At 30.2% G+C, this 16,077-nt stretch overlaps 1 protein-coding gene across 1 annotated transcript in view; it reads left to right on the forward strand.

Annotated features, from left to right (window-relative positions):
• The window catches only part of LOC129610009 (uncharacterized), a 29,082-nt gene that overhangs the window by 5,416 nt on the left and 7,589 nt on the right, over positions 1–16,077 (forward strand). Inside the window, exons 2-3 of the mRNA XM_055522316.1 lie at positions 12,500–12,697; positions 12,762–12,875. Coding sequence (XP_055378291.1) covers positions 12,500–12,697; positions 12,762–12,875 — 312 coding nt within the window. The remainder of the gene's footprint in view (positions 1–12,499; positions 12,698–12,761; positions 12,876–16,077) is intronic.

Below are 16,077 nucleotides of genomic sequence, written 5' to 3' on the forward strand. Positions count from 1 at the left end.
CCGTTCTCTCTCTGGCCCAAGAGTTTCCAGACCGGGGTGTGAATTCCCCTGTTTTGGGCCTGAAAAATCGCCAGCGTTCTATTTAAGTTCTGTGCCGCACTTCTGGGGATGAAGACGGTGATGACATGTGGTTTCGGGATTTACCAGTGGGGTCCATCCCATTTTTCCAGCACTGGTGCCCGTTCCATCAGCCACTCCGCCGTCTCCTGACCTGCACAGTCGACAATTATCATACCCGGTTTGAAGTAGATATTTTGACCACTTTGGTGGCCGTGGCGTAACTCGTTCCGGGCTCCGCTTGTGATGTTGAAAATATGGGGTGCGTTCCATTTCCTTTTTTAGCAGAGTTCTTCTTCTTTTTGCTTGAGCATTTTGGAGTGTTAAGGATTCATGTGCTCTTTTCCCTCCGTGAGCTGATGGTGGTAGGTCTCCAGCCGATCTCTTCGGGTCCTCAGCTATTTTCCTGGCTTCATCAGGGAATTTTCCCTGCTCCAGGAAACGAAGGTACCATTTGACATCGGCTCCGCTGAGTCCACGTTTAGGGTCATCTAGGTCTCCACGTTCGCCTAGAGGGGGTAAGTAAGGTTGTTTGCTACAGTCTCTTCCCTTTTGCGGATTTGCCTCTTTAGTAGTACCTCCTCGCACGAGAGGCGCCCTGCAGTGCCAGCTTCTGTCGATGTGGAGGGTTTGCTACGAGTATCCTCTGGCCCTTTATCTGTACTGCGGTTGTTGCGGAGGTATGATGAAGGTTGGTCTCCATTTTCCTCTGGACACGGGTCGTATAACACCACTGGAGAGCGGATGTGTGTAAATTTAAATGAAATTTTTTACTAAAGCATTTTTGTTTAAATTTTCTGGGCACAAAATTCGATTTTATCATACGGAATTTCAAGTTTATAATTTTGATCGCAAGCGAAATAAGAGTTGTTCGGAAGCTTAACGAACCAAACCTTCTAATTTCAAGAATGTAACTGTAATAGATTGTCGTAGGTAGAAGACGAGTTGTTCGGTGGCTCATGAAACCGAATTTTCTACAACCTTTATATATACGACAATATAGGCGCAACTAGGCAATTTCTAGGCGCAACACTCGACAACTTCTCCTCGTATTTCAAATATGTAAATTTGTTAGATCAGTGTGGGCAGAAAAGTTGTTGTTCGATGACTCATCGAACGGAGACATATTAAACCTCCACAGTATAACATAATTGTAGGCACACGACTCGACAACTGTTTTGCAAAATTTGAAGTATGTAATTTAAACAGATTCAAAGATATCGGATTTCGCTAGGGTGGGGTTGTATGGAAGCTAATTCAACTGAGCCAAACGCAAAAAGAAAAAAAAAGAAAAACTAAAATATTGCATTGTCATCAGACTTGTAGAAATAGCTTACAAAAACCCAAACATCCGGTGTGAGTAAATACAAGGGTTGTAAAAAATTAAAAAATTATTCGCTTTAAATAGTAAGCTTATCTGAAATTGTCTAATTGAAGTGTCTTTTGGAACGAAAAATGTTAAAAACACAAAAAAATCATTTATTTTTTAGTAAAGAACTCATAGAGCTAAAATATCGTGTGTAGTTTCCTTATCATCTTAGTTTATTTAGCTCACACATCTAAGTTTAACTAAATTGTTGTGACAATACGAATAATTAATAAGAATTTATATATTAAGTTCTAATAATGCATATGTAAAAGTATGCTTGGTATTGAATATTAAATTTATAATTTTAAAATTTCTAATTTTATTTTTCATTTCTTTGTTGTTTATTTTTATAATAATTATAGAAAATTCTGCCATAAGTAGTTGTTTAATGTTTGCATTTTTCTCGAAAAATATTGTATATACTCGTATATTTTTTTATAAGTAAATTGAGAAAGCAATTACTAATTACCTATTTTTATACGTAGTTGTTACCTATATACGTATGTAGTTGTTACTATTATTTATTATAAATACTATTGTTGTTAAAATATTGAAAAATTTTAATTAATCAATTTTCTATAAGAAATAAGAAACAATAGTCGATTCGTTGTAAAAATTAAAAAAAGGAAACAAAAAGAGTGACAAATATTACATTTAATAAATTAAATAAAATTGCATATGATTCATTATGTAATGTTATTGCAATAAATTTTCTAATATAAAAAAAAAATCCTTTTTTATCGTTTTGTGATGACTGTATTGCTGTGTGAAATTTATTTTTACCATTTTGTATTACATCAGTATTATTGAGTAAAATTGTTTTTCTTATTTTCATTAAAATTAGATAATCTATGTATGAGAAAATTAATATAAGTGTAGTAAAATTATATTTTTACTTTGCAAGCCGTTAATTTATATAATACTGTTAAACTATTATTTATTTATTTAAATATCCATCATTGTTTAATTTGTTAAGCTAGAAAAGTAAACGTTTGAAAGAATATGGTTGCATTTTAGAACTTTTACAAGTAATTTTTTTTGCAAGCTTTATTTATTTACTTATAAAAAATCTGATGTGTTCAGCACATAACCGACCGCAATGTGTATTGTCTAGTTAAGTGAAAGTGCTACAGAATATTATAAAAAATGCCTGTTAAATACTTCTTTCCTGTTAAATACTTTAATTTTTAGGACATTAGTAAGTTTATAGTTGACATACCTATAAAAATGTAAATTTGGCTCTTAGTAGAGTTTCGCTTTGTGCTACCCGAATTCACTGAAATGCTCGGCAGTTAGTTTCGGTAACAACCAGAAGTCAAATATGAAATTTCAAGAAATTTCATCAATTCGTTCTGTAGATATGGTGAAAAATGTAAAATCGGCCCGCAGATCAGTTTTCAAGCTCTGATCTTTCCAAAAAATTTATATGTTAATTGTTTTTGTACGAAGAATTTAAATATTAAATTTGAATGAAATCGGTTGATTATTTCTCTTTATATACGCAAAAATGTTTATTTGGCCCGTAGTAAACGCCCAGTTGCTGACGCCTGATTTTTTCCAAAAGGAGGTTTCGCAGACGGTCGAGCTGAACTTATATATGAAATTTCAAGTAAATTGGTTGAAATTTTTTTTCAAAATGTTCAAAAATGTAAATTAGGTCCGCTAAAAAGTGCAGTTCCCGAGGCCTGATATATCCCAAAAGTTGATCAATCCGTGCCATCATGGAAATAAGCTTACATATAAAATTTCATCAAAATCGGTTCAGCCGAACTTGAGATACGCGCATGCACAAACAGACCGACAGACCGACAGACCGACAAACCGACAAACCGACAGACCGACGGACCGACAGGTTGGTAAAAATAGTTTATTTACACTTCCCTACTGTGGACAAGTGCATTCCCACCGAAAACTCGATATGCAAAATTTGTTGCCATCACATAACCTACCTATTGTGCACACAATACAATCGGTAAAAATATGCCACAAGATCAGGCCTAAAGAACCTGAAAACCAGTGTCTTCACCCAAAAATTGGTAAAAATAATACAGTACAAAATAACACAGTCCGACAATCACAGTACCAAGGCACAAATAAAAGAGTTAAAAAAGATAAACATACAAATGCTTCCCAGAACTCAAAACAAAAAAATCAGCAAAGACACATGTGACCCGTTCGAAGATATTGACGACTCGAACGCACAAATGCTATGGAAACATGAATAAATCAGGCCATGATCAAACCAACCAAATGCCAAATGAATTCTACACCAATGATCGCCAAACAGAACAACACAACACACCATAATTATGAAATAATGCAATACAACATCCAAGGGCTTGAGACCAACATAGCATTTATCGACCTACTGATACAGAAACATGATCCCCTAGTTATATGTCTTCAAGAAACGAACACGGCAAGGATCTCAAGGTCGGATTCCTTGTGGATAAAAGCCTTTGCTTTAAGACCATACCGACGCAAGCAAAAGAAAACATTATAGCCATAAAACTCTTTCTGTCAGGCATCACGAAAGAATTGACGCTAATCAACATCTACATGTATCCGACAAGTCCCATCAACTTCAAAGCCATAGAGGAAGTCATTAAAAGCGCCTCTGTGCCATATATCCTTTTGGGAGATATGAACGCACGAAGCCAAGAATGGGGGAGACAAAACAAACAACAAAAACAACCACTATCCAATCATGATCAACCTACCAACTAAAAACAAAAAAGGCAAACGCGCTAAAAGAATCTTCTTGGAGGAGAGGGCTATCAGGATAGACTTCGAGGCAAATGGTACTAAAATGGTACAATCGGGAAGTCCGTGACCAAACAAAGAAGAAAAATACGGCCCTGCAGGGATTTAAATGTAAACCAAATAAAACCAACCTGATCGATTAAAAAAGAAGCGATGCACTACTAAGGCGGGCTATCAAAATCATTAAGGAAATAGAGCTGGGTCAACTTTGCCGAATCGATAAACGACTGCAACCTCTCACAGACCCGCGAAAATAATAATCTGCCGCGAGGACGGCCAAACTTACACAGAGCTCCCAGAAGTACTAGACAAAATGGCTGAAGAATATGAAAAATTGGTGTGGGTGGAGCCCTCGCGCACTATACTACCAGACAAAGATCCAACGGAAACATAATAAACTCAAGCGTTATCCCCCATTCATGGAAATTAGCAAAACTGTATCCACTCCGCAAATCGAGAAAGGACCCATTACTACCCAAAAATTATCGCTTTATATCGCTTCTCAACACTATGGGGAAGGCAATCGAGCGCTTAGTAGCCAATAAGCTGGAAGATATAATAGAAAGACACCTGAAACCTAAAATACACAGCTTTAGGAGAGATAGAGGAACCACCACCATTCTCCATTTGGACCACCACCCGAAACTGCATGTAAAATTGCCAGGGCATTAATAATGGGAAGGATAGACTATGGTCTACCTATCTACGGATTTTCAGCAAAATGTCATATTAACAAGCTACAGATATCAATGAACAAAGCAGCTAGAGCGGCACTTGACGCTCTGACACCAACGAAGACGGTCTCCCTATTTTAGTAAACACGTAGAAGAACTCAATGCCAACTTAAAACGAGTTATCGGACTGTTAAAATTTCTCTGCAGAAGGCGTTTTGGACCACCACCCGAAACTGCATCTAAAATTGCCACATCACTAATAACGTGGAGGATAGACTATGGTTTACGTATCTACGGGTTTTCAGCAAAATGTCGTATGAACAAGCTACAGATATCAATGAACCAACAGCGAGAGCGGCACTTGGCGCTCTGACATCAACGAAGACGGTTCCCCTATTGATCGAGGCGGGTTTTTCCAACCTGGGCTGCCGGGTGGACTACTTGTCCGGTAAGCATGCCCTAAGGGCTTACCACAACCCGAACCACACGTACAACAGAACAGAAGGTTCCGCGTTGGTCCTCTCAACTAAGAACTTAAAAGCACTACAGGTAGAGCTCGAACCAAACAATCAAGCTCAGGAACTACCTCAAGTGTATATAAATTATATTGACACCACTCTAGCCACACATAACAAATCGACCATCAGCAATAACGCGTATCTACAGGTGCACAGGGAATTAGAAGAACGTCATCACTCCCATAACAATATATATACCGACGCATCTAAAAGCGATCTGGGGGTAGGCCTACCAGTCACCTCTGAAACTAACATCATAGAATGCTATAACTTACCTCCAACGACATCAATATTTGAAGCTGAACGTGAAGCGATACTTCGAGCCGTGAAATGGGCAAATGAGACAACACAGAAAACCCTGTATGGACCGACAACTTGGCAGCCTTAAAGTAGATTCAAAAAATCAAATAAGCACTTCAATGCGGCTCGCAAAATAAGAACCTTGTTGTATGAAGGCAGAGGCGACATCAAACTGGCGTGGTTGCCAGGGCATGTTGGTATACCCGGTAACTAGCTAGCAGATAAGGAGGCCAGAAGGGTCATCAGAGCCCCAAACTTTACAGACATACCAGCCACCCTTACACACTCTACTAGACACCTTAAAATCATGATCGCGGTAAACAACCAAAGAAACTGGCAAGAACTAAAAACAATCACCGAACAAGTACACAAAAAGATGCGGTTATAAAAACCACAAGAGACACGAATCGCAACTCCTGGGTCAATATTGCAAGACTCCGCCTGGGATGTTCTAACATGTTCTACCATGGACATCACTTTACGGGTGCAAACAGACTTATGTGCACAACATACGGAATCCCATACACGATCGAAAATATACTAACAACCTACAAAATAACCAAAACGAACTGGAAGAATATCAATATCACCCCGGTAGAAGCTTTGTGGTGCGACGAAATCCAAGACCGGGCGCAAATCACACGCTTACTGAAGGCACACAACCTATGGAACAACATCTGATGTACATCACAAATTAGCAACAGCAACACGCAATATCATCGTATACTTATACTTTAAAAGTTAACACCTAACTTCATGTAATCTCACCATACTTAGATAGATAGTCATGCCCTAGTTTCATTGCGTCGTAGAGTTTAACTCTAGGTAGGTGACTAGTCTGTGGTAGTTTTTTCTTGATATTAAACATTTAAGGTAAAAATACTGGATAATTAGAAATTAAAACAAGTAAAAACGTTTCAGCCGGTATAAACCGATTGAATTATACCCTACACCTTTCGTTATTGTATAGCAATTACTTGAACCTGTGAAACCATTCTATAGAAGCTTTACGGATATGTCTGACCCATAATTGGACACCCGACTGCCAAGTTTCATGAATCTGACTTTATAATTTTTCCAAATATTTAAAATTAGCTTTTGAACTTGTATGGCAAGTCCACTAAAACTTCACAAATATGTCTGACCTACAATTAGACACACGACTGTAAAGTCTCATGAATCTGAATTTATTCTTTTTCCAAATATTTAAAATAAGTTTTTAGACTTATAATAAATATTTGGAAATATATCTGAGCTATAACTCAACACACAGCTACCAAGTTTCATGAATTTTTCCAAATATAAAAAATTTGGTTTTGGAGTTGTATGGCAGCCACCCGAACCAGTGCAGCTACCATATTAAAACTTTTTGAGCATGTATAGAATATGATTGGACACATGTATGCAAAATTTTATATTTATAGCTTTAACAGTTTTTGAAATAATTAAAATAAACTCTCTGAGTTGTATGGCAGCTACCCGAACTAGTTGTCCGAATTAGTCCAATTACAATAGGGTTCGTCCTTGGCACAAAAGAAAAAACTCGTGAAAGTTTGGTGTCAATTGCATTATTCGTTTTGAGTTATCGTGCGATCGGACGGACGGACGGACATGTCTAAATCGACGCAGAATTTTACGCTGAGCAAGAATATATATATATGTCCATACCCCAGATGACTCCTTCAAGTAGTTATAAACTCCATACCAAAGTTAATATACCCTTCACGAAGTGCAGGGTATAAAAAGAAGAAAAGCGTGTATGAAAAACTTAAATTCAACTTTTAATTAAATAACATTAAAGTTCAATAATCCACCGGAAAAAATATATACATATGTCCATACATATATATATATCCTATAAAGAATATATATATATGTCCATACCCCAGATGACTCCTTCAAGTAGTTACAAACTCCATACCAAAGTTAATATACCCTTCACGAAGTGCAGGGTATAAAAAAAGAAAAGCGTGTATGAAAAACTTAAATTCAACTAAAGTTAATACTCGTATACCCTTCACGAAGTGCAGGGTATAAAAAAAAGAAAAGCGTGTATGAAAAACTTAAATTCAACTTTTAATTAAATAACATTAAAGTTCAATAATCCACCGGAAAAATTTTCATATTAGTGAAATGAATGTTGCATCGCTGGCTGTCGCACAGATCAAATCTTTTGTTATGTATAAAACATTTATTATGTGTGTTTAATTTAAATTTAGTTTTTTTCAAGTACCTCGATTATTTTTATTAGAAAGAAATACGCAGCAAAAATAATTTTCACATTCTTTTAATAAAATTTTTCGTGTCTAAATTCAAAATGTTCTTAATTTGTGTATTAATTTATAAACCAATTTAGAATAGATTAGTATGTATGTATAAAAGAAGTGTTGAGTACATAAGAGTGTATAAATACTTTTTGAATAACAGCCAAAATATGAGCAAAGGAAATTGAATCAAACCAATTTAAAGAGTACTTTTCTCTTTAAAAAGTCATAATTCTGGTTTTAATACGAAATATCATATATCAAAATCTCAAATGATTGCATATATTTAAAATGCAACAAAAAAATTGAAAGAGACCTTAAAATATAGAAGTAAGACTTGGTTGACAACAAAACCAACATCACAAAAAATACAGGTCTTCGCTACTGTCTCAAAATAATATGTGGGATCTTCCGCCATAGAAGAACAGAAATAAAGAGTTTTGGCGTATGGCACAACAAGATCCGACATATATGCAAATAAGAAGAAGGAAATGGACTATCAAGCACCCAGAAATAGATGAAGGTTGTCAAGCGCTGGAACAGAATGGATCAACGAGACTTGGTCGGAAATTAAGAACATAGCCAAAATCAGAGTGAGGTGGCGAGACTATGTGGGGGCCCTATGTATCCTCAGGAAATTGTAAAGGAAAAAAAATTACAGCACTCTTTTAAATTATGAAAATAAAATTGAAATTTAAATATTCTTTTCATAATAATATTGTGTGTATGTACTCGTATATACGAATATTTGTAATAGAATAAATAAATTTTGAAAATAGCTAAAAAAATTATAAAATCAGGAATTTTTATTAAAAAAAAGAAACTAATCTTTAAAATGTCTTTTATTACAAAACAGCAAAGACGTGATGTGGCCAGATGTATAACAAAATATCTTTCAACTGAGATGTTAAATAAAAACAGAAGTGTGTATAGAAATGTATAAATCGCGTTGGTTTGATAAAGTTCAGTTTTTGTGTATACAAAAAGCATTTATAACTAAAGAATATTAATCGGTTTTTATGTAAAATTTATTTCATGTTTTTTTTCATTTTAATTTTTTCCTTTTTTTTTTTTGATTGAACTGAAAATTACCGATTTAAAAGGAACAAAGAAAAAATAAAATGAAATTTTATATATTGTATAAATAATACATAACATACATGTAGCGCACATACTTATAGTAGTAGAAGAATTAACATTGTAATTTAAATAACATTAATGATGATTTTTTTAGAAAAAGGAATGATAATACTATTGAATGGTGCATTCCGCATTGAATAATAAATATATGCAGCAAGTACGTTTATATCAATAAATAATTTTGCATATTTTCAAAATTCATTGAGTGCATTCAGTGATTACGAAAAAAAGTCCCGTATTCGATAAATTTTATTTACAAACAAAACTTGTGTTGTATATTTGATTAATTAAAATTTTTTGATAATTTTTGAAACGGTTTAAAATCTACCCATGTAGGGATAGTCAATTGCAAGCAAATATCGCATGAAGTAATTTTAGCAGTCGTAGGTAGGCATGATAATTAAAAATGATACCAATCTTGAAGTAGTGGCGGATGTCAAAATCAGTGCGTGTTTTCTTTTTGTAAAACCTTTCAAACTCGTACAATGTGATAGTAATTTTTTACCACCTCAATATTTGCACTCGATAAACCATTACACCAGGTTAAATGTTTAAATTAAATGGAAAATTCGGCGAAGTTAATAGTAATTTTATACTAAAATTTTAGTCTATTGATTTTTATATTCATAGTTGGGATTTTTGTACTTTACAGAGGAAAAAGTATAATAAATATGAGCAATTTGAGCTTCCAATATAATTAATGGTACAGAAGTATAATAGCAATTTGTTTTCAAGTTTCTCAAGTAAAAGTTTAAAAATTTTTTTCGAAGTTTCGAAGAACCTTAGGGAACCAAAAAAACGCTGTGGGACGTTGCAAGGATTTAAAAAAATTGCTAACTATTAATTTAAAACTTTCATTGTTTTTGTTTATGACACGATCAGAATTTTTTTCAACCTGAATTTTTTAGGTTTTTATAATCTAGGTTAATTTTTTAGGTTAATTTAGGTTAATTTTTTAAACATCTTTGTTTTTTTAAATTGTTACAAATGAAAGTAGACACATATTTCAAAAATTAAAAATCAGAAATGTGTTGATATACATATGCATACACGTGCACAAGGTGCATATGTTAAGTTTACTGTAGCCAAAATTGGCACTAGAAAAATTACGTTTGCACAATTCCGTATTCGTTATTACTGTTCGTATTATATCTTAAAAAATAGCGGGTTCCGAATTGTATACAGTGGATTTCGAAACGTCTTAGTATACCTTGATTAATATTTAAATTGACAACATTAATTTTTGACTTTTTGGGTTGATTGTGGTGTAGAAAAATATACTAGGTAATAGGTTGGAAATTTTAATATTATTTATAATGCCAATTTAAAAAAATATTCTGAAATGTAAACTTTGTTTTTGTTTGACAATTAAGTCTATTATGTTAACTTAAAGCAAAAAGATGTGCTAATTAAAACTCAATTATCAATTTTAACAGTTTCAATAACTCATAAAATATTATTTCTCAATCAGGCGGTCAATATATAATTTTAGTCACTGGCAAAATTCCCAGGCATTCTGCAGAATTGTATTGAAATAAAGCGTGCCGCGGCGGCGGTTAACACAAAACTGTCGACTTACAAATCGTTTTTATCCTGGAATGAACATTCATAAAAATTGTCAAAAGATTTAAAAACGATTAAAACTTTACTTGAATACTAGTAATTTATTAAAAACATTGTCATATTGAACATAAAAAGATTTTGAACAAAAATAATAAAAACAATCATTATTTATAATTAAAGGTCGTTCAATATGAAATTTTCAACATAGGTGTTTTCAACACTAATTTTTTGAAAAAGGTGTGTTCAATAAAAATTTTTTTTTGACAACGTCAAAATCGGTTCCAAATTTTTTGACAACGTCAAACTTTATAAAAACTACCCATTTTGACAACGTCAAATTTGGAAATAAAAATTTCAATTGAAAACTACTTCTAAACTAAAAAATTTGTCCGTCCGTACTATAATATAAAATTTTGATCTTGTGCAGTCTATCGTGTTAACTTAAAGCGAAAAGACGTGCTTATTAAATCTCAATTGTTAATTTTACAGTATTAATTACTCTTAAAATAATATTTCGCAATCGGGCGATTAATATATAATTTAGGTTACAGTCAAAAATCCCTGGCATAGTGCAAATTTGTATTGAATGTAAGTGTTCAATACAAACCACCATGCCGGTAACTTCGGTTACCACCGTGCCGGTAACTTACAAAAACTTTTCTAATTTCAAATAAAAAATTATAAAAATTGTCAAAAGATTTAAAAACAATTAAAACTTTACCTAAATAATAGAGATTTATTAGAAACATTGTCATATTAGTGTTTCAAACTCAAATTAATCAATTAAAAAGATTTTGAACAAAAATAATAAAAACAATCATTATTTATAATTAAAGATCGTTCAATATGAAATTTTCAACATAAGTGTCTTCAACACTAATTTTTTGAAAAAGGTCTGTTCAATAAAAATTTTTTTTTTGACAACGTCAAAATCGATTCCAAATTTTTTGACTGATAAAAACTACCAAAAAATTCCTTCAACATATCGACACAAACAAAAGAAGTAATCATAGCCGTAAAACTCTTCCTGCCAGGTATCCCGAAAAAGGTGACGTTAATCAACACCTATGTGCACTCGACAAATACGATCAATTTCAGAGTCATAGAAGAAGTCATTAAAAGCGCCTCTGCGCCATATCTAAAACGCACGAAGCCAAGAATGGGGGGAACAAAACAAACAACAAAAATGGTCGCGAACTAGAAGATTTGTTGGAGAATAAACAGGACCTCTGCCTAATAAATGACGGATCACCCACTTTTATCAGCAACAGAGGATGTAATTTTAATCGAAATTTGGTGACAATAAAGGAGATTCGTGTTTGGAAATATCTGTGAATTAAGCGAATAGATACCTGTTAATTTATGCGATACTGCATTAAAAATTAATCGAGGGTTCTTTTACACGGTGTTTCTTATTCATGATTTTACGTATCAAAGATATAGACATATAAAACGAACGTTTCAAAATTAAATTAGTGATAAATTAATTTTTGCCTTTTAACTTTTTTAAACTCTTTCTTCATAATTTTCGGTAAAATTGCACTCAAAAATATATTATGTAAATAAAATATACAGTATGTATACATTAATGACTGTGGTATAGTAATTTTCAAATCGTAAAAATTTATAATGAATTTATTTGAATTAATAAAATATTTCCTAATATAGCTATAATTTGAATTTTGGTATGTTTTTAAATTGGTGTAGTCTAAAATATCTAATTTTACAGAATTAGTTTAATTTTTAAATTCAATATTTCATAATTAAGTAACCTATTATTTATAATTTAACAAAATTAAAATATAATAAAAAATAATAAGGATATTATTTTTGATACTTTTTTATTTTCAGGTTAAATGGATGATGTATTGGATAGTTTTTGCATTTTTTACATGTATAGAAACCTTTACAGATATATTTTTATCATGGCTTCCGCTTTATTATGAGGTAAAAGTTATAGTTGTATTATGGTTATTGAATCCTGCAACAAAGGGTAGCTCAGTTTTGTATCGAAAATTTGTGCACCCAATGTTAACTAGAAGGGAACAAGTAAGTATCGAATAAATTTTTTTTAAAAACGTTATTTAATTTTTTTTTTGTATTTTTGTTGTAGGAAATTGATGAGTACCTCAACCAAGCAAAAGAACGTGGTTATACAGCTGTTATACAACTTGGCTCTAAGGGTGTTAATTATGCAACAAATGTTATTATGCAAACAGCTCTTAAGGTATAAAGATTTGAATGTATACATACATATGTATATGAATTTAATTTTTAAATATCGTACACGTACATACGTGTTAATACCATTCAGAAAAAGATTAAATAATCATCTATTATGAAATCGAACTAGAAATTTATATAATAAAAAAATTTAAACAAAATTATTTATTTGACCGATAATATTAAAATTTACAAACATTATAAATTTAATATGAAAAACACAGATTTTTTTTTATTTAGAAAGAAGTAGATTTTATTACTTCTTGAAAATTTAAAATGTATTTAATAGTATTCAAAAAATGTATTCTTTTTTTATATTATTTTCTTATTCATTTTTTCATGTTACTTTCAATTCTTTAATAAATATTTTCATATGTTTTATAAATGTTGCTTTTAAATTTTTAATTAACTTATTTTAAATTTTAACTTTTAAAATTTAATTTATTAAATTTTGACAAAATTAATTTAATTTTCAATATAAATTAATTAGTTTTTGCATTGCTTATTATAATCTTCCAAATTTGGTCTTTTATAAGAATTTATTAAAAAAAATAAATCCTAAATTAATTAAAAATAATATAATATACACTTAGAATTATTAAAAAATTTTTTTATATTTATAAAACTAAGAGAAAAACGCACAAAATTTTAATGAAATTTTATTTTATATAATTTTCTTTTTCTTTTTTTTTCACTTTTTCTTTATTTTATCTTTATTTTAACTCATTTGTCGTTATTTCTTATTTTGTTTAACAAACTACCAAAATTTCATGTTCAACATACATATATTTTTTTATTTTGAATTTTTTTTGCATTTTTTATTATTTATACATACATATATATTTATAATTTTATTTATTTTAAATAATATTATAAATGTTTTATGGCTAACCACGATGCTCTTTTTTAATTCTTGGCTATTTGGTTGATTTTTCTTATATTTATCGTTAAATATTTTATTTATAATGATATTATATAATAATCGGACTGTTTTTTTCTTAATTCGTTTCGTTAATCAATTTTGAAATTTGGGTTTTTTATGATTTTTTTTAAATAAAAATATTGATGTCATTTTAATTATACTGTCATCATTGTTTAAATTAATTTATTTTGATTTAACATACTTTATATGTGCACATTTTCTAATATAATAATAATATGCTCTAATATACTTATACTATACATACATAAACATTTAAAAAAAATTCAATTTTATGAATGTTTTAAAAATAATTTTCATTATTTAGCACCATATTATTTATGAAAAAAGGCACAACTAAAAAGATTTGGTGTTGAGGAAAAAGAGATAAAGGCGAAAAGTTTTAATAAATATAGTGAAATTTATTTATATCAATAATTGTGTATTTGCCAAAAACAAATAATTAGTAAAAAACAAATGTTTTTAGCAAAAATTATGTTATACATATTTAGAAAAATTGTTTTAAATTTGACTGATTTAATTAATATTATTTTGTTCCCATTGTTAATCTTTTTTAAAATTAGCTCATTCACCTGGAATAAAAGTATATTTTGTCTTCTCAATTCATGAATTTGGTTTTTTTATTATTGTAACGAATTTAACAATTTTAATATATCTAATTTTTGTATTTATGAAGTTTCGAATTTTGAGTTCGGATGGAGGATAAATATCAAATTTTTACATTTTTAAATTTATTTTATGACCTTTGCATCATCAACTTAGAAAAAAACTTAATTTTTTTAATTATAACATGACCGCATTATAAAGTTTAACTCAATAAAAATACTTACAAAAACAAAATTTTAAATATCTAAATAGTGTCGATTGTAAAATTATTTTTTAAAATGTCAATTATTGCTATATTCGAATGAATTTCACTGTATAATTTCTTAGTATTTTGTATTACTTATTGAATTTACAGTTTAAAAAAATTTAAATTTTTGTTTTTTTTTAATGAAATGAAATATAATTAATGAAATTTGGTGTGTGCAACAGAATTATCCTCATTGTATTTTATTTTACTTTCTTAGTTTAATTTAATACTTAATTTAACAAAAATAAAAGAAATAAATTACATTCACATATAATATGAAAGAGGAATGGTCATCAGCCGTGAATTAAATAGGTTCATTAAATTATAGATATAAATCAAATAATTTTTAAATGAATATCATAAAATTAAAAGAAAATGAAAAATAGAAATACTTCCAAAAGAATGACTCCTAAGACGTGCATAATATAATGCATAATATAATATACTAATAATAGTATAATTTAAGACTGACTCAATATTGATTTAGAATAATATGAAATTCCTCGAATTTTATTAATATACGTACTTATTTGTTTAAATAAGTATGTATATTAAGCCTTTTTGAATATTTCTTTATGATAATTTATTTTTTTAATGTTCATGCATTGCCCTGAATTTTAAACTATTTAAATGTTACTTAATTTGTTTATGATTTGGAATTATGTTCTTGAGAATCTATAAATATCTGCTAGAATTTTTAATATGTGCACTACCTGTATGCAAATGAGTAAATGTAAATACGGCAATAAATGTCTCTAAAACCTTCTAATAATAATTTCAAAACTTAAATAAATTTCTTTTATCACAAAAATTTACCACGAAAAAAATCCGGTTCAATTCGAATCCGGTTCTAAATTCTTTTAAATTTTCATAAATATTCCTGAATTTCTGGATAGGTAATAAATACAGAATCAAATAATTAGTTTAAAATTAAGTAGAAGGTGTGAAAAGCTTATTGAACTTTGTACATACATGTGAGTTTAAAATATTTGTTCTTATATATTTTGAAATTTAGTAATTCTATTTTAATGTTTCGGTCGAGAAATAATTACAAAATACACTTATAACAATAGAATTAATATTGAGTATATCAAAAGTGGAACAATTTGAAAATCATTTTTTCTTTCTATAAGTTATCTGTATTTTTCTTTTTTTTTTCCACTTCCATAATACTAAGTTATGTTGAATTTTTTTTCTTTTTTGTCTTGTTTCACCTGGTAACTATTTAATATAAATTTGTTTTGAGATTTTATTTTTTTTTTTTGTTTTCGGGTGAATCACATTTGAATTGAAAAAACAATGTTGAATTTACCTCTGTTTCCGTTCTAACTTTTAACAATAAATTTCAAAACAAAAAAAAATTATATTTTAGGTGTTCTGCTCATAAGTTTTGAACCGTGAATTGAAATTATA

This window comes from Condylostylus longicornis, unplaced genomic scaffold (genome assembly GCF_029603195.1).
Source record: "Condylostylus longicornis isolate FDR11 unplaced genomic scaffold, ASM2960319v2 ptg000042l, whole genome shotgun sequence".
Taxonomy (NCBI): domain Eukaryota; kingdom Metazoa; phylum Arthropoda; class Insecta; order Diptera; family Dolichopodidae; genus Condylostylus; species Condylostylus longicornis.